Source organism: Scomber japonicus, chromosome 23 (genome assembly GCF_027409825.1).
Source record: "Scomber japonicus isolate fScoJap1 chromosome 23, fScoJap1.pri, whole genome shotgun sequence".
Classification (NCBI taxonomy): Eukaryota; Metazoa; Chordata; class Actinopteri; order Scombriformes; family Scombridae; genus Scomber; species Scomber japonicus.
In genome coordinates, this window is record NC_070600.1 from 14,217,648 (window position 1) to 14,237,846 (window position 20,199).

At 38.8% G+C, this 20,199-nt stretch overlaps 1 protein-coding gene across 2 annotated transcripts in view; it reads left to right on the forward strand.

Annotated features, from left to right (window-relative positions):
• Positions 1–101: 101 nt before the first annotated feature.
• Positions 102–20,199, forward strand: part of cacna2d4a (calcium channel, voltage-dependent, alpha 2/delta subunit 4a) — an 83,104-nt gene continuing 63,006 nt past the window's right edge. The window contains exons 1-26 of one of the 2 annotated variants that reach the window (XM_053344112.1): positions 102–277; positions 3,575–3,656; positions 6,027–6,143; positions 6,347–6,406; positions 6,810–6,972; positions 7,073–7,204; positions 7,670–7,730; positions 9,351–9,501; positions 10,319–10,393; positions 11,649–11,738; positions 11,912–12,025; positions 12,190–12,268; positions 13,486–13,619; positions 14,994–15,071; positions 15,337–15,417; positions 15,542–15,616; positions 15,790–15,876; positions 15,982–16,053; positions 16,323–16,384; positions 16,754–16,821; positions 16,904–16,949; positions 17,055–17,152; positions 17,441–17,534; positions 17,678–17,770; positions 18,524–18,651; positions 19,489–19,617. In XM_053344112.1, the coding sequence (XP_053200087.1) occupies positions 102–277; positions 3,575–3,656; positions 6,027–6,143; positions 6,347–6,406; positions 6,810–6,972; positions 7,073–7,204; positions 7,670–7,730; positions 9,351–9,501; positions 10,319–10,393; positions 11,649–11,738; positions 11,912–12,025; positions 12,190–12,268; positions 13,486–13,619; positions 14,994–15,071; positions 15,337–15,417; positions 15,542–15,616; positions 15,790–15,876; positions 15,982–16,053; positions 16,323–16,384; positions 16,754–16,821; positions 16,904–16,949; positions 17,055–17,152; positions 17,441–17,534; positions 17,678–17,770; positions 18,524–18,651; positions 19,489–19,617 (2,545 nt within the window). The remainder of the gene's footprint in view (positions 278–3,574; positions 3,657–6,026; positions 6,144–6,346; positions 6,407–6,809; positions 6,973–7,072; positions 7,205–7,669; positions 7,731–9,350; positions 9,502–10,318; positions 10,394–11,648; positions 11,739–11,911; positions 12,026–12,189; positions 12,269–13,485; positions 13,620–14,993; positions 15,072–15,336; positions 15,418–15,541; positions 15,617–15,789; positions 15,877–15,981; positions 16,054–16,322; positions 16,385–16,753; positions 16,822–16,903; positions 16,950–17,054; positions 17,153–17,440; positions 17,535–17,677; positions 17,771–18,523; positions 18,652–19,488; positions 19,618–20,199) is intronic. The other variant, XM_053344113.1, reaches the window with a different exon arrangement.

Here is a 20,199-nt window from a genome sequence, read left to right on the forward strand (position 1 = left end):
CTCTCTGTTTGCACTGTGACCTGAGCATGTGTAATCTCACTTTGCGCTGTCCTAATTTCCTCTTTTTCTCTCGGGGCCAGCGTGCAACAATCACTGGACTGATGCAGATTGCAGCAGCTGCAGGGATGAACCGCTGGAGCTGGGGAAACACTGGGAATGTCAGAAAGCCGGAAAGAAGTGGGCCGTACCGAGGGAGGCTGATGATGCTGCTGTGGATTATCCTCTTCAGCTCGCCGTGCCTGATGGTCGAAGGCCAGATGAAGATCCCACCAGAAACGTGAGTACAGTTTCACTAGAAAAACCCTTAAGCAGACTTTTTACCTCCAGGGTCTGAACCACCAAGAGGAACCATGTCAGTCATGTATGTCAGTTATACACACCAAAAGAAAATAAAGATCATGCAGACTTTCTGAGATATAAGTGTATATGTACATTTCACAAGCTACATACATTTTTTAACCCATTAAACTTCATTCAAATCTGCACAATCTTTAAGTCATTAGATTTATCCACTTGTCACAAAAAAGGTGTAAAAAAAAAAGTGAAATAAATGTTAATTTATAAAGAATAAACCTACATTCATCTGATTGAATACCATCTACCTGAGTGTCCTCACTCATAGTGAGACACAATGTGCTGCCATTGACTGGCAAAGATAGACTTCATGTTTTATTAAAAGACATTACATCAACAGTTGTACCAGGTAATTTCCGTGCGACACCCTGGCAGGTCCACATGCAGCGTTACCCTTCTTGAAGCCACGCATTGGATAGATGAGTCAATGGTGTCCTTCGTATTTTGGCTGGTGACTCCACACAGATACATATGGGCCATCTGGGCACCTGTGGGATATAGCAACAGTAACCTGCCAAACTATGCTACAGCCTTTCTTTGTGCCTGAGGCCTTATCATCGTGTAATAAGATAAATTGATGTATAAATATTGTTCTTTGTGTGATAGTACAGGCTTGCTTTTTTATTTTAAAAATAACTCCTAGGGCTGAATACTACTAGGCAGGACTCATATGGCATGCAATTCTACTATGAACCAGTGTTAATACTGATCAGACATTAATCACTTTTCAATCAACATTTTTAGTTGCACAACAGCTTTGCTTTGTAAAATAAGCGGTCAGTTTTTCCTAAGCTGGACGTTCCTTTGGGTAATGAAATGCTGCGTTTGTTTGTTCTCTAAAAGCTAGACGAAGCTCTTTTCCCTGAACAGTTTTTAAACCTCCTGCTGACTAAAAAACCCTCACAAATCAATGCAGTGCCATCAGTCCACAACAGGCTATTAATGCTATGTGTTTGTGTTTGTGTGTGTGTGTGAGGTGTGAGAGGGGGGTATGACTTGTGCAGCACTTTCAGAGGCACAAACCAGAATTAAGACCAGTTGATTAGGGACGGCTTGTGCAATTGGAGAAGCTGTGTTCCCAGTTGGTATAACGCAGATCTTTGGGTCAGTAGTTAAGTTTAGAGTTAGTTAAGGTTAGGGTAGCAAGTAGTGGTTATGGTTATGGTTACAGTTATGTCTGTAAATACCCCAAAAGTGACTTAAGTGACACTGTGTGTGTGTGTGTGTGTGTGTGTGTGTGTGTGAGAGAGAGAGAGAGAGAGAGAGAGAGAGTGAGTGTGTGTGTTGGTGGAAGTGGTGGACAGGAGCAATGAAACTCAGATAAATACAAAGAATTGTGCTTGTGTACTTGCACACTTGCAGGATTTATATAGTGTATGTGTGAGTCTCATCTTTTTACATCATAGGGACTTGGTGCTGTCGGGCAGGCTGGTGTGACTGATGGAGATTAAAGCTCCTGTGACAGCAGAGTTCAGCAGGCCAACGCAGGTCACTGAGCCAAAAGTGCTTCTCTCTGCCTGGGGAAGATTTAGCAGCAGGGCCCTACAGGCTCTGTAGGTTAGCCGGGCCATGACCGGAACATTTGAGGACGAGGAGGTCACATTCTTAGCCTCTGAGGAAACGTTTGTCTACAGCCATGAGGAAATCAGACTGAGAATGAGACATCATCTGCACTGATACATTTTTTTAACAGCAGTTTAGAAAAGAAACTTTTTCACATGTCACACCAGCTCATACGCAAAGAAATAAAAATATAAAAATCAGTTATTGCTTCTTGGAAAAAAGAAAACAAAATCATTCTTTCCGGGTCAGTAAAAACATTTCAGGTTTTTTTTGTGTTTCACTGTGAGCAGCTGCTGCATATTGTCCTTGTGTTTGGTTCACATTCTAACCAGCTTAGACTTGTCTACAGGGCTTTAGCCTAAAGCAACATTTGGGCATTTTATCAACATTATATTACACTACATGGAGTGAACATACAAATACTGGTTGCAATTTCATTTAAACTGCAAAAAGTCAATACATTTTCCAAATAAAGTATTTTTCTTGTAAAAAAACAACAACAAAAAAACCCCAAAAGAAATTTAAAAAAAGTAGAAAAATAAGAACATGCTGATTGAATGACACATTTCAAGTCATCAGTCAAGAGAATCTTAAAAAACATATAACAGAAGCTATTTAAATTGATGCCAAGAAAAATACAGGCCTCTCTATTTCTTGCACTTTCACGTCATGAATGATTTTATTTTAGAATGAATACATGTTTACATTTTGGAATGAACATATCAACAAGTCAACAAACTATCAGCCAGCATCCAGTACCGAGGCTTAGCAGGGTAGCCGTGACAACCCTGCCTTCTAACTAGCAGCGAGCTGGTTGACTCCCCATAGGTTGAGCCATCTGTCACATCCGGCCTACTACTCTAACCTCTATTGCCTTACCATGGCTGCTTTCACATGGAGGATTTGTAGAATTACTGCATGTTATTGAGTACTGAATAACCCTTTGACCTGGTGGACTGAAAGCTTTCACTGTCACCTTTACTGTAATCTGTTTTAATCTATCATTGGTGAGTGCAAGGTAACCTCTTAACATGATTGGCTTCATACTATCATGGTCAATTCAATACTCTGTCTTATTAGCCCTTATTTTATTTTTTCAAACTAGATGATTTAGACATTGGATGATTTATAAATAGGCCTTTTCCTTTTCTTAAATTCGCTTTGGAGAATTTCTCACAACAGGAATTCAGTATATGAAAAACTATGGAAACTTAATTCAGTGTGATGACACAGCTGTTCTACCAGTTTACAGATCATTTATTGTCATTGCTTATGCTTTAAAGATCAATTACCTCCCATTCAGGTTGTAAAAAAATCTCTTTGACAGATTTACCTACCTATTTAACAGCTTCAGAGGATCTGGGCCAAAATATATTTATTTAACTTATTAAACATTTATTAACACATTACCAAAAAGAACAATATTACCAATTAGAAAGGATAAACACAAGCTAAAGACAATTTTCACGACCCATCAAACCAAAATATTGTATTATTAATGGCTTGTAACCAACTTATAAAGCATTAACGCATGATTTCTTAACCCTTAATCAATGTATTAACTACAATTTATTCATATTTGTACAGGGTGAGCACTTTTTTAGTACGTTTTGTTAACAGCTCTATCTGTCACTGATCATGTTTCCTCTGTTTCCAGTGTGCAGCAGTGGGCTATATCCTTTAGCAAAGACATAGCTGCCCTGTCTGCCAGATACTCGGGAGCTAAATTGCTACAGAAGGTAAGAGAGGGGGATGCACACACAAATACACACAGACAGACACAATAATCCTCACATATGCACCTACCAAATTAGCTGCACAAACAGATACATAATGAATGTACACAATATTTCATTTTTTCCAAGGCATTTCTATATTTAAGGTGTTTTGAGGTGAATTTAGACGCATCATATTGTCCTTCAAGTCATTTTCCATTTCAGTCAGACAAACCAGAAATGTTGAAGCAGAGTGGATGATGGTAGCGGCAGGGATTAATACCCTTTGACTGATCATCACTCAATTACTGTATATGGCCATACTGGATTATATACATTTATAGAGGAGGGGTTGTGATATCAAACTACACGTCTCAGTCTCAACTTTTTTTTTAACCACCTATTTAAAGTTACTCTATATATTCATCGGACCTCAAAATAATGTGGCTGGAAGCAAATAGAACAGACGAAGAAACAAACAACCTTCAACAGAGACACAAACGTTCTTTACTGTAAGAGAGACAGTTGGACATATATAACACATGACATCATCACATCAGACTGAGACAGGCGGGATCTGCATTCATCTGTTCTCCCCCCCCTCCCCCTGTACTCCCATCAGCCAATGGGAACATGACTGACTGGCATACATTTGCTGTACAACATCTGCACATGGCCCAGAGACCATTTTGATGACACACTTAATTCAAACACATACACACACACTCATGCACTCACTCACACAGACACACACACACACACACACACATTTACTTAACAAGACAAATACTATTACTATATGTTGATTTCTTGGTTCTACCACCATGTCATGCCAAATTACTGAAGCCTGTTAATCTGTGTTCATGACAGCTGAATTGAGTAAAAGATCTCTTCATTTTTGTATGAACTTCCATATCAAGATGAGGTTATGCTTATGTGTATGTGGTCTTTGGTCTTTTAGTAATTAGGATGTGCAGTCTTTCTCTGCATGCCACCCTGTAGAATCCCTAGCAGGCCCATCCACCATCTGCCGCACACACACACACACACACACACACACACACACACACACACACACACACACACACCCACACAAACAATCTGTGTCTTCACAGAGACATGCACCTATACCCTCTACACCACACTGTACAGTATATGAATCTTTATTTTTATGTTTACCCCAATTTTTTTTAACAACACAAAATGTCACCCAAACCAGCACTAAATACAACCTACCTCCAAAACAACAGTACAGTATGCATTTTGTTGTTTGTGTGTGTATACTAGAATGGATTACTGGCTAGAAACAAATTTTAAAAAACCCACATCAGCTGTAAAATATGAACTGCTTGGTTGGTGAGGAGCCCAGAAACAGTAGCATTATTAGCAACATTCAGATGTTATGTAGACGTGTTTCTCCTAGTTGCAGACTGTATCTTTGATCCGGTGATGTTTAAAAAGCACTTAGTACATAACCTGTATCTTGGCAACAAGGAGCTTGGACTTTCATTGCAAAGGGGTTTTATCATTGTTTGCCTTAAGCTTTGAGAGAACTCTCACCCATCTCATCCATACTCTCATTTTATATCTGTTTGTCTTTCGCATGTCCAGTTTAGTCTGGCCTTAATATGGGAAAGTGACGTGGGGGTTTTCCATTAACTAACTAATAATTTACTGCACAAATGAAAGGTTAATATATTAATGAAGGTAACAAAAAATAAGTTAGTCAACAAAACAGACATCTGTCATCTGTCACAATTAATGCTTTTATCATCAGTGCAGGAAATTAACTTTAACCACCCTATCAGCAAAAACAATATACATATATATAATTCAGTCAGGTACACAGAGGGGTTAGGTAATCCAAGTCCAACCTCATTATTTCAAAACTAATTGAGTTTCTCTTGGGTCTTCCTCTAAAGTTGTTCAATTTACTTTAGGTACACATTCACACAGGAATTTAAAACAAATCCTTTATACATTTTCAAGAGAAAATGCACAGCATGTACATAAATATACTGTATTATGTATATGATGAGAAGGGTTTTGTTGATGGAGAACCCAAAGACAAGGAAAAAAGAAGAAAACAGTTTCTAGTATATTCCAGTGTAACTCATTCAAGTTGCTTCTATTTAAAAGTAAGCCTTTGTTTATTTCGTCTGTCATTTAGACACTGACCTTGGTAGTACCCACGATAGCTCCTAACAGGCATGGATACTACTGTAAAAACACAAATAATTAAAATCAAAATCAGGCTGTTTGAAGGCCAAAAAAGCATCTCAAACACAGCTTGATCATAATCATGCAGGGTTTATAAAATCTGAAAACAGTATGATTAGTAGTTACCTAAAAAAAAATAATAATAATAACAAAAAAACTGCATCTGTTTTAAAGAAATACAAGGATATTGAGGGTGTGGTGAAGATGGAGGAGGTGGATGGAGAGGAGCTGGTGAAAAACTTTGCTGAGGAGATGGAGGAGATGCTCGGGAGGAAGATGAAATCCGTCAAGGTAATAAAACTTTCCATATTGCTTTTATAGCAACCAATTTGACATGCAAACATGATTAAAAGTAATTTATTACTGATTGTATCACATCATTAGGTTTCATTAGGTTTAGATTGTGTAATGTCTTATGTCATTAAATCATCTTTCTCATATGGGAAATTAAACATGGGCAGAGTATTTCCATGACCTGTTCTATTTTATCACAGAGGTTAGCAGAAGCAGCAGAGGACGCTGATCTTTACCACGAATACAATGAAACACTGGAGGTAAGTGACAATATGCCTCAGTATAAGAACATCCATCTTTGAGGATTTTGTTACTTTTGAGCTTTTTTCATTCAGTTCTTCTTAAATTTCACAATATATGCATATATTAAGAGTATTGCTGATTTACACCCAAAATACACTGTTCCCTAATGCTGCCCTTTCTTTAGTGGCATTTAGTGGTGTTGACAGTTCTGTACTAATAGTGTAGCAAGTAATATCACCATAGCCATTACATTAAAGATTTCACCTTATTCATGCTGAACATACTGTAAGCATACAGGACTGCAAATCAGCAGTTAACTTGTCAAACATGATGGAAAAACATTGCTGCATTATAAAAAAGGTCTCTATTTCATCTTTATTTCATCTTTTAAATCATCGTCCGGTGCTTTTTAAAATCTAGTTTGACTACTATAACTCCCTGCTGATCAACATGGTGGATGAAGATGGGAATTCATTACCGCTGGGAGGAGAATTCGCTCTGGAGAAAAACGAACACTTCAATAAACTGCCAGTCAACACACAACTGAGTAACATACAAGTCCCGACTAATGTCTACAACAAAGGTACAGAGCCATGAACACACACAGAATTACACATAAAGCTTGCATTCACTTGCGCATACTGTAAAATTTAGAATTGTGTTGTTTTCCTCCCTCTCTGTAGATACAGATATTCTGAATGGAGCCTATATGTCTGAAGCTCTGAATGACGTGTTCATCGATAACTTCCAGAAAGATCCGACTCTCACCTGGCAGTACTTTGGCAGCTCTACAGGCTTCTTTAGGCTGTACCCAGGTACAAACACATACTCACCTGCCAAGATTACCTTATCTTCAGTTGTACTTTTTCCTGTGCTGGCACAATGCTGAGACAACGTGGCCTGGATTGTGAAAACATGAATAAACATTTAGCTACACCAGCCAAACAGTGTACTTACGCAGCAATTGATGATGCAGGAAACTGTCTGTCAAATGTGATGACTCAGTTTCAGCTAGAGTATGGCTGCTGGTGTGTGTGCGTGCGTGTGAAAGAGAAGTAATTAGCAGGGGATTTGTGACACAGCTTGTTTTACTCATTTGCTACCTCATCCATCACGGCCCTCTTTTGACAGTCTGTCCCCATCCATCCATGCAACCATTTGCTCATCCGTCTATCCAGCCTGCCAAGCAGCAGTTTGCCATCTGACCCTCAGCTGTCTCTCCCTCTATCCCTCTCTCTCTCTCTCTCTCTCTCTCTGTCTCTCTCTCTCTGTTTCTCCAGGGATCCAGTGGATTCCAGATGAGAATGGTGTCGTCACATTTGACTGCAGAAACAGGAACTGGTAAGGCCGTATTCCTTCCTTAGTCATGCCTTATGGACTGCGAATAGTACATTAATGCATTTATATAGCAATCCACATTCACTACATCACATTTACATTCATACGCTGATAGCGCCAACCTGCTCATCTGGAGGAGTTTTCTAATCATTCTCACACACACATTCACACACTGATGACACTGCCTTTGGGGGCAATTAGGAGTGCAGTATCTTGCACATGGATGCTTTGACACATGGACCTGAGGAGTTGGGAATTGAACCGCCGATCTTCTGATTAGTGGACTACCTCCTGAACCAGCTGAACAGTTGTAGCTCTGTTCATATTTTGTAAGTGAAAATCCAGTAAGTCTGCACTGATGGGTGATAGAAGAATCATCACAATTAAGTTCAACCTCAAGCTCCAGCATTCAAACATGATTATATTAAGTCTTGACACTGGGTCGTCATTTAACGTGAGTGGCTGATCATCACCAGTAGTTTCTGTGGTGTATCATATCAATGTGATTTTGCCAGTTTGAATTAGTGTAAGAGTCATTCAGTGAGAGAACTCTGTGACTGTCTGTTCCAACAAGTTCACTGTCATGACACTTATGTAATTAGGCAGATTTAAATGGTGTCCTGTGAAGTCATGAGCTCCCTTTGTCCTTAATCCTATTACCAGCTATCAGTGTGTAAAACTAATTCTTGGCCAGAAATTGAGTCCAAAAAATTAGTTACTCTACTTGTCTCTAAACAACTCACAACACTGTTAAACACTCCCTTAAAAATATTTTTCTTTATGTCAAAAACAGTACGAATCAAGCTCAGATTGGCTCGTTGTCAGGTACAGAGGCACTGAAAAATCATTCTACCGTCTTGCATCTGTTGATTAAATTGTTGGGTAGAGAGAAGGATCCAAGAGTTTGAAACAGGCAAACAACTGACCCAAGACATCCAGCTGTTGGTGCCCAGTTGCAAATTTGGATTAACAGGTAGGTATGTTAGGAATGGTATAAGTTCTGACCAAGGAAATAACTACATCCTTTCATCAGCATCAACATATGTGGTCATCTATTACCCTGTACAGTAATGGTATGAGTCATTTATACAACTTAAAATCAATAATACATCTGCAGATTTCCTTCAGTAGTCTTTTCCAAAAATCATTAAGTATCATGTCACATCAGACAGAGTTAGTTATTGCAGGTTAGTTACCAGCATTGTAAGTGCTGCATTAGTGGCCAGTAACAGGAAATGAAGTTCGGCTTGTCACACTGTTTCTTTCAAAGCAGAAATTGGGGAGCTAGACAGTTTAAAAAGTTTGCCGGTCTCTGCGGTTGTTTTGGAAATCTCATTTATGTTAACGAGCTTGTAAAATCAGGGGACGATAATAAAGAGAGGAAGTCAGAGTCAGCCTGGATAGAGAGACCAGAGTACCAAATAAAAGGATAAGGCTTGAACTGTCTGCCTGGTAGATTACTGGTAAGTGATGTACAGTCTGTGTTCATGGCTGAATGTTATTTGATTTAGATTATGTTAAAAATAAAGTCTACTGCTTCCTCCCTCCGTCTCCTCCCTCTCTCTCTCTCTCCCTCTCTCTCTTTCTCTCTTTCTCTCTCTTTCTCTCTCTCTCTCTCTCCAGGTATATCCAAGCAGCCACTTCTCCCAAAGATGTGGTGATTGTGGTTGACGTCAGTGGCAGTATGAAGGGACTGAGACTGACCATTGCCAAACACACCATTAACACAATTCTGGACACACTTGGAGAAAATGACTTTGTTAACATTATAGCTGTAAGTACACACAAGATCACAATCACAGAAACCACACACACACTTGAGCAGTCTAAGACTCACCAAAGTGTGTCTACATTAAGTCCTGAAGAGTGTGACAGATGACCAGAGATTAACACCCTAACACACACACACGCCAGCTAATACACAGTTATAGTGCAGTGTTGAGACTGTGTTAAATACATAGAAAAGGACATGTGCTAAAACAAACAGAAATACACAAAACACATGCAAAATTCAGTTCATGCCAGGCATTCATTTTTCAGTAGTAAGATTAACACTTAAGTATTCATTTTGTTTTTAGGTTTTTCAGGATTTTGGCAGCGTTTGTAGCCCTACAACTACAAATCGGCATAATAAGCATGGTTTATCCTGGTATTATTGTCTGTGTAATCATACGCTTCCTGCAAATCCACCGGCCTTAAGCTGTTACACAGAATTTAAAGCTACACTCCTCTTGTTGGAGTGACCATGCAGCAAAATGAAATAAGCGTTATAATTAGTTTTTTTTCCGTTTGAATTTATTTGTTGAGGGGTCTAAAAAACTACAATCTAAAGTTTTAATTGTAACAATAAATATAAAATAACATAATGTAATATGACTTTGAACTTTAAATTTAAATGACTCACATTATTAACATTTAAAAAGGTCCTGTGCCGCAATTTCAGATATTGCCTGGAGTGAAGAATAATATCGTTAAGGCATTTTATAATACTTTTGGTGATTAATTGAGGGTCATATAACTTTATCGTTTATAAATACTCAATTACTCTTGCTGCCTGGTAATCATATTCGGTTATACGTTTTTCTTTCCAGTACAGTGACTATGTCCGTTACGTGGAACCCTGCTTCAAGGGCACTTTGGTACAAGCTGATCTGGATAACAGAGAGGTAATGCACACACACACACACACACACACACACACACACGCATGCACACACACAAAAGGCATTCACAAAGGCTCACAGCTAATTAATTCACTTAACCTCTTCTAACCTATTAATCATAAGCTGTTATTTCGCTAATCCCCTGAAGACAAAGATTATGCTGACATCACATCACAGATAAAACATCACAAGTGTTATCAGGGTTTCAACCTGTTCATAAAAGGATTTACTGGTGAGACCCTTAGAACTAGTTCATAAAATATTTGACTGTGTGAGTTGCGTTGAGTCAGAGGTGCTCCCTCTCCCCCCACTTCCCATCCATCCTCTCCACCTATTTCCTCTTCTTTGTCTCTAGCAAGAATTCATGACGTCTTCTCTTCCCTCACCTTTGAACTTTTTATCCCCAAATGTCTAACTCTCTTTTTTTTGCATTTGCTTGTACAACACCGTTAATATCTAATCTTTTTTTCCCCTCCTCATCTGTTCTCTTGGGGTTTTTTTTTTAAAACTGCAGCACCTGCTCAGTCTGTGTGTGTGTTTGTGAGTGTTATGTGTTGGATGTATGCCCTACTTTCATCCCTCCTTCACATCATCACAGATCAGGTGAGGTCACCGGCCACTGACAATTTTAAGTCGATCACATGACTTGTCAGCAAGGGATTTTGTTGGTTGAATACCTCGAGAGGCCGGCTGTTACAGAACGGGCTTACAGATGTTGGCTGACACACTTACGCATTGACTCATGTGGGCACACGCATGGTATACACGCACATTTACAGGGAGACCTCAGTTTTCTTCAGTTTTTAGGCTCATATTTATAGATTGTACTTTATTTTATAAATTGTTAAGCAAAGTTTTTAAAGAAGCATATTTAAACTTAAGTATCATTTACATGTTAAGTACAGCAAAGAACAAAAAATTACACATGTATTTGTAAGGAAATATTAAATTCCTTTTAGAGCCCCATATGGCTTGACTTTTCCCCATCATTGTGTGTGTGTGTGTGTGTATGTGTTTCTGCGTAAGTGTTCGCGTGTTGATAAATCCTGATTACCTCCTGCTGCTGTGGTGACTTTGTTCAAACTGGTCAGTATGTCTGGGAGTCAAGGATAATCCCTCCTCTAGACTCTTTCACTCACTGCCTCACAATCCCTCTCTTTCTCTCTGTGTTCTCATCGATTCACATGAGCATACCTGTAGGGGCAAGATCCGCAGCTTAGTGATAATGTGTGTCCATTCCTTGTGTGTCACTTTCCAGCATTTCAAGCTGTTGGTTGACGGGCTCCATGTCAAAGGAGAGGGCAAAGTGAAAAAGGCAATGAAGGAATCTTTCAAGATCCTCAATGAGGTTTGTCCCCTTTTGCTGTGTCAGTAGAAAAAACTTGCTGACACCACAAAATTGAGAAAATCACTTAAGTACGAACATTCATATTTGTGGGACATAATTCATGGACCTGGATTGGTTGATTTCTTTAAAATGATTTGAAGCATTATAGTGTATGTGTGTGTGTGTCTTTGTAGGCTGCAGCACTGGGTCAAGGTAGCCTGTGTAACCAGGCCATCATGCTGATTACAGACGGAGCCATGGAGGACTTTCAGGAGGTTTTTGAAGAGTTCAACTGGCCAGACCGGCGGGTATGACACTCACACGCACAAACGCATGCACACATCCACACAACGGACAAAGGAAAATACTGAAATATACACACATTGTATCATATACAGTATGTATATTAACTTTGGTGTAACAGGTGGGTGGGGGTTATCACATCTAACAATATACTTTATTGTCTCTCCAGGTTCGAGTATTCACTTATCTGATTGGACGAGAGATGACATTTGCTGATAATGTCAAATGGATTGCCTGCAACAACAAAGGTAATAAGCAAATGATGATGAATCATTAGCCTAAAGGTCAACATTTTGGGTTACATTGTTAAGGTGGTGAGGAAATGGTCATACTAAAAGTTTTCATGCTGGCTGCATAAAATATGGCAAATGTATTTGCTACATATGCACTTCTTTCTTTTAGTTAATTGCAATGTTTGTGGATTTAAATGCTTATTCTACTACTGATGTAACCTAATTTCAGCAACAAGATATACAATTATAGATGTAAAAACTAGTATAGCCTACTGGTCATTCACTTGCAAGTCATAAATTAAATAGTTTCCCCATCATGTTGTTCTTAGCAACATATGAGGTCTGTCAGCCCTCTGTGGTGTTGCCAGGTGGTGCTCTATAGGACTGGGGATCAGGTGCTGCCCTCTTGTGAATTATATGGGGTTATGCAGCAGCTCAGAACTGAAAATAATCACTTTATCCTGCTATATGCACATCATAAACCGCTGACTAAATACCTGATTATCAGCACAGTTATACTGTAAACACATCCCTGGCCAAAAAATATAATATCTTTGAGTTTGTGTGTGTGTGTGTGTGTGTGTGTGTGTGTTTATGTTTGTGTGTGTGTGTGTGTGTGTGTAATGGGTAACAGGTGCACTCCCTTCTGTTGCGTACACTGCTGGCAGTTGCTTCTGCCAGCAACAAAATATCTGTCATAAACAGACAAACATGCTTATCATCATCATATTCCTGCAAAAACCTTCGATTTACAGTTTCAATTTCAGTTGAGCGTGCAAGTCTACTCAATAATATTCACAGTGGCATTCTTGGGGAGATGCTACAAAAGGAAAAAATTGTTGCACACATTCACATATTCATATATTGGCAGTGTTTCAGTAGCTTGTTGTCACTTAGCAGCCTCACTGCAGGTATCCCATTGACGTCATTGTCTTCCACTTGTAGAAATGCCATAAATCTTAGTGTAAGCCAAGCTTTAGAGAACGCCAAAAGCACATTCAAATCATTGGGAGAATCTTTTATTTAAAACAGCTTAGTGTTTTGGGGAATACATTGTTTTCTGATGTCTGATAAATGGGTTTATTTCTGTTAATTTAATGCCCAAACTAAAACAGAAAGATAAAAATAATATGGTGAACATTTTCTTTACTAAAATCTATGAATCCTTACGTTTCCATCTGTGTACTTTATCTGTGATATGCTGTGTGAGCATGTAATCGTGTGTCCTGCAGGTTACTACACACACATCTCCACACTGGCGGATGTCCAGGAAAACGTCATGGAGTACCTCCATGTTCTCAGCCGGCCAATGGTCATCAACCATGATCATGACATCATCTGGACTGAGGCCTACATGGACAGTGTGGTCAGTTGCCTTCTCTCATCGTTAGTGTGCTTACTGGGCAGCACACACTTGGAAGACTTAATTAAATTGTCTGAAGATACCTGTGCTTTTACATTTGGTTGTGATCCAATGTACAGTTTTTATTCCCTAGAGGGTAACCTCTGCCTCTCTCCATGGTACTGAAACATTCAAATTCTCTCCATCCCAAACAATATGCAATCTGTTACTAGTCATATAGAACCATGTCATGCTCTATACATCTCTCAAAACTTAGAAAAATAACTAACTGTAGGGAACATCGAAACAATGATCTGAAAACACCCGTTAACCCCCACAGAAACTACCTAACAACAACACTGTGACACTAGCAAACTACCTGAACCCTGAGAAAGCAGTAAAGTTACATTACTGGGCTTTTCCAACAACTCCAAATCCTCTACAAATGTCACATCTTCTGTATTTAAAAAAAACAAAAAAAGCTCTCTTTTTGACACCCGTCTGACAAAAAAAGTGGCAGCCTGCAAGTTTTGGATTTAATCACTGACCAATCAACAGCAAGTTCAGCCATAGTGACTGCAGCCAGCACTCACAGTGAAGCAGCATGTTTTACACAACCTCCAGCCCTGAACAAAACATGCATCATTCCTCAATGTCGGTCTACCAGTGGCTAAGATTAGCAAGTCAGATAAAAATACACAATGTGTAATGATAATAGGAGTTCTTTGGAGTAAGAACATGTGCAGTTGTGCAAAACACTAGCAAGCATTTCACACAGAAAACACTTAAATGTTCTCATATTTTTTCTTCTCTTGTTAAGCTGTTTCCTTTGTTTGCTATTTCAGTTTCTTCCTCTTTCCTTTTGTGTCTCTTTCCATCTGGTCTCATTGTCACTGTACTGTACCATTTGTGCCATTTTTTCTTTTACCACCATTTCATGTTTGTTGTCTTCTATCTCATCCCCTTGAACTCCAGTTACCAAACACAAAAGAGGTAATCATACATAGAACCAACTGTCTTCTGCTTAAACCTGTTAGTGGAGTGGGAGTAGAAGAGTGAGTAGACATAAAATAAATAGTATCAGAAATGATTAACAGTTTCTAGTAGCTTCCAGTTAGCCTAGCTTTTCCACTTAGCTCTTTTTACATGTGGAATTTCTCTCTTTATTTTCCTTTGTAAGAAATTAGCTTCCATAGCTTTGTTGTTGTTATTCTTTAGTTTAGATAGGTTTGCCAAATGTAACATAGCCTTCCAATCCAATAACTTTTCACTTAAATTTCCTCTTTTGACCAAGAGCAATGAACTCCTCCCACCTCCCAGAGTTAATGTTATAGTTTTTTTCCCTCATTAGTTAAAATAAACCTGGATTAAGTGTATCTGTTGGTGTTTGTCCCTCAGCTGTTCAACACTCAGGCCCAGAGTTTGCTCCTGATGACCTCAGTGGCAATGCCTGTGTTTAGCAAGAAGGAAGAGACTGTAAGTATTCATTTTTAATCACCATTCATACCATTATCCACAACAAACATTTCACTAAACTTGAGTAAAATATTTGAGTCCATAATGTAACCTTTTGAATGTTTTTTTCATTTCCACATGTATAAGTTGATGTCTGTTTTCCAAGAATTGGATTATAATGGGCATAAACATGTAGCGTTGTCCTATACCATGTTATATCACATTTTCATACCAAATACAAATATATTCTCAGTGTGATTCAAACCTCCTGTGTTTTTTCTTATAGTTGTCTCATGGGATATTGCTGGGAGTGGTAGGAACTGACGTGGCCCTAAGAGAACTGATGAAAATGGCTCCAAGATACAAGGTAAACCTTCCACAACACACATAATGTCACAACCTAGGGTGAAACACATAAAACAAATGCTCTATAATAGTCCACTGTATGAAGTTTTCCTTGAGCTTGCAATTTTGTGTTCATGTCTCTTCAGCTGGGTGTCCATGGTTATGCTTTCCTCATCACCAACAATGGCTACATCCTGTCTCATCCTGAACTACGACCTCTGGTACAAACCAAGACTTGCTTGCTTGAATTATTAAATTAATTATTGAAGATGAAATGGATTAAATGTTATAACTCTCCCCTATAGACTTAATTCAATTAACCAATCATAATAAAAATGAGATGGGCTACTAAAGACAGATGTCATTTGTATGTTTGTGTGTTTGTGTGTGACAGTATAAAGAGGGCAAGAAGCTGAAGCCGAAACCCAACTATAACAGTGTGGATCTGTCTGAGGTGGAGTGGGAAGACACTGAGGAGACGGTTGGTAACACAGACACACACACACAAAACATACACGCAAAACATACACGCACATTTCTGTCCTTTTCTATTTTCTGTTATCTTTATGGGATTTGTGTTTTTCAGCTGAGGACGGCCATGGTTAAAGGAGAAAATGGAGCCATGTCCTTAGATGTGAGAACTGCGGTGGATAAAGGAGTGAGTACTTTTGTGTTGTGTGTGTGTGTCAAGACAGGGAGAAGAGCTGTCTTAAGTATTAGATGTGTGATTCTTTACCTCTCTAATGACTGCTTTTTAAAAAAAAACTACATTCTCTTCTCCTGTGTTCCTCATTTTTATTGTCATTTCTTCTATTATGCAATTTTTATCCTTGGGGACATATTAAAATATCTCCAGAACAAGCTATACTTCTTCCTTTCTGTGTTTGCTTCATTTTTAAACTCTTTACTTTTCTGTGTCTCTCACAGACGAGAGTTATGTTCCTAAAGAATGATTACTTCTACACTGTCATCAACGAGACGCCATTCAGGTTTGCCATTTGAATCTCACCTTCATGAAAAGATTACTTGAAGTGTTGGATTCTGAAATTAAACATCTAACATTCCAACAAAGGGACAAGATACCTCTATGACTCCGATGTAACTAATATCCGTTTAGCCTACATTGTTACCCATTGAAAACATTTCTATATCCTTAAAACAGTTCTGAGTGTGATTTATATTGCCAATTACGTAGTTCTTCGTCCCTAAGCACATTTAAACCATGTATATCAAGAAAGTATTTATACTGCCAACACAAAAATGGTTGTTAACTGTTCTCTAAATTCAGCACTGAAACTTGAAATATTGTTTCTATTTAAACAACAATTTGATAATACATTTCCTTCTGTGTTTGACAGTCTAGGTATAGTGTTGACTAGAGGACATGGAGAGTTTATCTTCATGGGAAACGTCTCTGTTGAGGAGGGTAAGTCTTTCTCTTCTGTCTCATGTTTCTGTATTTGCTTCTACCTTTCTTTCTCTCATGTCCTTTTTGGGTTTTTTTTCAGGCCTTCATGACCTACAGGCTCCAGATTTGACCATACCCGATGAATGGTGAGTAGAACTAGCAGAAAATATTGTGTGTGTACATGTGTTCACATCATTGTAAATATGTGTACATTTTTTTGATGGACTATGTGTTTGCTTATGTCCTTATAGGACCTACTGTGAGACGGACATTGACCCGGGGCATCGTAAGCTGAGCCAGCTGGAGGCTGTGGTGCGATTCCTCACGGGCAAAGAACCAGAACTTGAGTGTAAGCCCAGACTTCAATTCCAGTATATTATCTGTCCACTGTGTAAAAAGCCTGTATCTCATTGCATCATTAAAAACACCTGTATCAGCTTTGTCTCTGATATTTTGACATCAATAACAGTTAGGTGTGGCCATAAATGTTCATCTAGATCTTTAGAATTCAATAGTAGTCTTTTGTTGACTGTAACCCATGTTTATTATGTATCCTGTTCTCTCTCAGTTTGTGTCTCTTTTTATATGCCTCAGTCTTTTATTACCATCAGTATTAGATGTATGTTTTTTTCTACAGGTGATATGCAGCTGATACAACAAACTCTATTTGATGCTGTGGTCACGGCTCCTATGGAAGCTTATTGGACCGCTCTCATGCTGAACACATCTGGGTGAACACTTACTCACGGGCAAACCTAGACACCCAGACATGGACTTTTTTTTTTACATCGTTACTCATTTTATCTTTTACCAACATTTCCTTTGTCCTTCTCTGTCTGCTCCCACTCCTTCTATTTCTCTTTGCTTCTCTCAGTATGGATGAGGGGGTTGAAACAGCTTTCTTGGGGACCCGTTCAGGCCTGATGAGATTCCAGAGGTACACTGGCATTGAGAAAAGAGTTGCCAAGTAAGTAAAAAAAGCGCATTATCAACACCAAGAAAAGCACAATTTTGGAAATAAGTCATACTGATATGTCCAAAACCAAAAGGGTTAAAACAAAGATTTAAAAGGGTTAAAACTATATGAATTATGGCAATTTAGAAATTGAATTGAAGCTGACATTACAGTAAGGTGCAAGTTCGCCCTCTGGTGGTCAGAAAAAGGGCAGCTGGACCAAATGCCTGAAGTCATTTCAACACTGATTGAATTCTTTCCTCTAAAGAATATACTTTGGTATCCCTCCAGACTGGCAACATGACATGAAAATAGATTTAAAATTGCTCACATGTCTCCCTGTGACAAGCACAGTTACAGTTTGTACAGTATATCTGGGTTCAGAGACATCCAACTTTTGCATATAGCAACTGCAATTTCAAATAAAATGTTATTTTATACTAATCAGCCAAATTTGTACACTGAAATGTTATACTGAATGACATGCAATAAACTCTGTCTGTCTTCCCTGCAGTGCTGAATAAACTATTTAGTATTATCCAATTTATCATCTTCCCCACTTTCATTTGCCACTTGTTTTTTTGTTTAATCTCACCCTATATATTCCCATCCTACTCAATCTTTTTTTTTCTTCAACTCTCACTAAATCTTCATATTACACTTTTCATTCTATCCCTCTTCTCCTGCTTCTGTCTTTCCTCTTGTTATTATTTTTAGATTGTAGTAAGCTGGCTCTTCTTTAACATTATTTCTATCTCTCCCCAGGTCTTTCCTGACCGCCACAGACAAGGAGAATATGTTCACCCTGGACCATTTCCCAGTGTGGTACCGCAGAGCTGCTGAGAACCCAGCTGGACAGTTTCTATACTACATGCCCAGACAAGAGACAAGAGGTAGAGGGCATATTTTTAAAAAATGACACACATCTTTAATAATCACGCATACACACAACCCACATACACTTGTTGTGCTTTTGTACTTACAATTTTGTACTCCGTGTTCAGCAGGTCAAAAACCTCTCAGTAACAAGCTCTTTTTATAGCCAGCGGGGTACAACTGCCCTTTTCTGTTCACACCATTGTGTATTTATGTAAATTGCTACAACACAGGTTTGCAAAGTATTTTTTTTTTAATTAGGCAAAATGCCCAGAAAGTGTTGGGCAGCCCCAATTGATATTCTGTTTAGTTCTCTCCTTCACTACTGTTCATACTCTGGGAATTTTGCTGTTGTGAAGAATAATAAGCAGCTCCAGACTGACAAAGTTAACAGCCACTGTCATCATACATATCATCACATCATACTAACCTCCATCTTCAAACTGAGACGAGTCAGAAAAACATCTGTGGTTTTGAGATGACTTTTCTCTCCCTCTGGACTATATTTAATTTTTCTATTTCACTGCAGAAGAAATGCTTAAATGCTTTAAAACAAACACATTCACAGCAAATCGTTTTAGGCAGCCACAAAGGACAGGAATTTGAATTAATCATCACCAGAGTGTAGACTTAAATTAAATATCACTGATTTATGGTGTATTCAGTGAATATGAGGCAGATGATAGTGCTGCCTTTCACTACAGGCTACAGAGAGTCTGTATATGTCCATCACTTACTCAAAGGTTCAAATTACTGTCCACATGTTAAACTGTGGTATGAAAGTACAAATATAAACAAATAGTTCTGAAGATGTGTGTGTTAGGTTGTTGTTAAATGTAGTGTGTTGTGTTCAGACATATTCAGGGACTATGAGGCTGACTATAGCGCCACCTTCAGTGCAGAAGAGGTGGAGCGTGAAGCGGAAGAGGGAGGGAGTAAACAGAGTGAGGCGGAGGAGGAGGAGGATGAGGAGGAGGAGGAGGGTAGAGGAAAACTGTTAGATACTTGGCATGCCTCCTCTTTTTATTTGTCTTCCTTCTGATTTTCCTTACCCCTAATTTTTTCTATACCTATTCTCTTTCTTGCTTTTCTCTCTCTCTCTCTCTCTCTCTCTCTCTCTCTCTCTTTCTCTCTTTCTCTCTCTCTCTCTCTCTCTCTCTCTCCCCCCCCTCTTTTTTTCTCTCTCTCACTCTCTCTCTCTCTCTCTCTCTTTCTCTCTCTCTCTCTCTCTCTCTCTCTCTCTCTCTCTCTCTCTCTCTCTCTCTCTCTCTCTCTCTCTCTCTCTCTTACTGTCTCTCTCTCTCTTTCACACTGCATGAGCATGCAATTGAAGTATGGGAACCTCCTCTCCTTCCCTAGGGAGTCAGTAAAGTTTGTGGCTCATTTGCATTGTGCTGACTCAGTGCCTCCCTGTCTGTGATGAATTGTTGTTTGGAAGTAAAAATTTGGTTTTGTCATGTTTCTTACCTTTGTCATAATGTTATATTATGACACTGTATTATGTTACAATAATCAATACAAAAAAAAACCTAATCAAAATTACATTATTCCCCGAATGCATGATT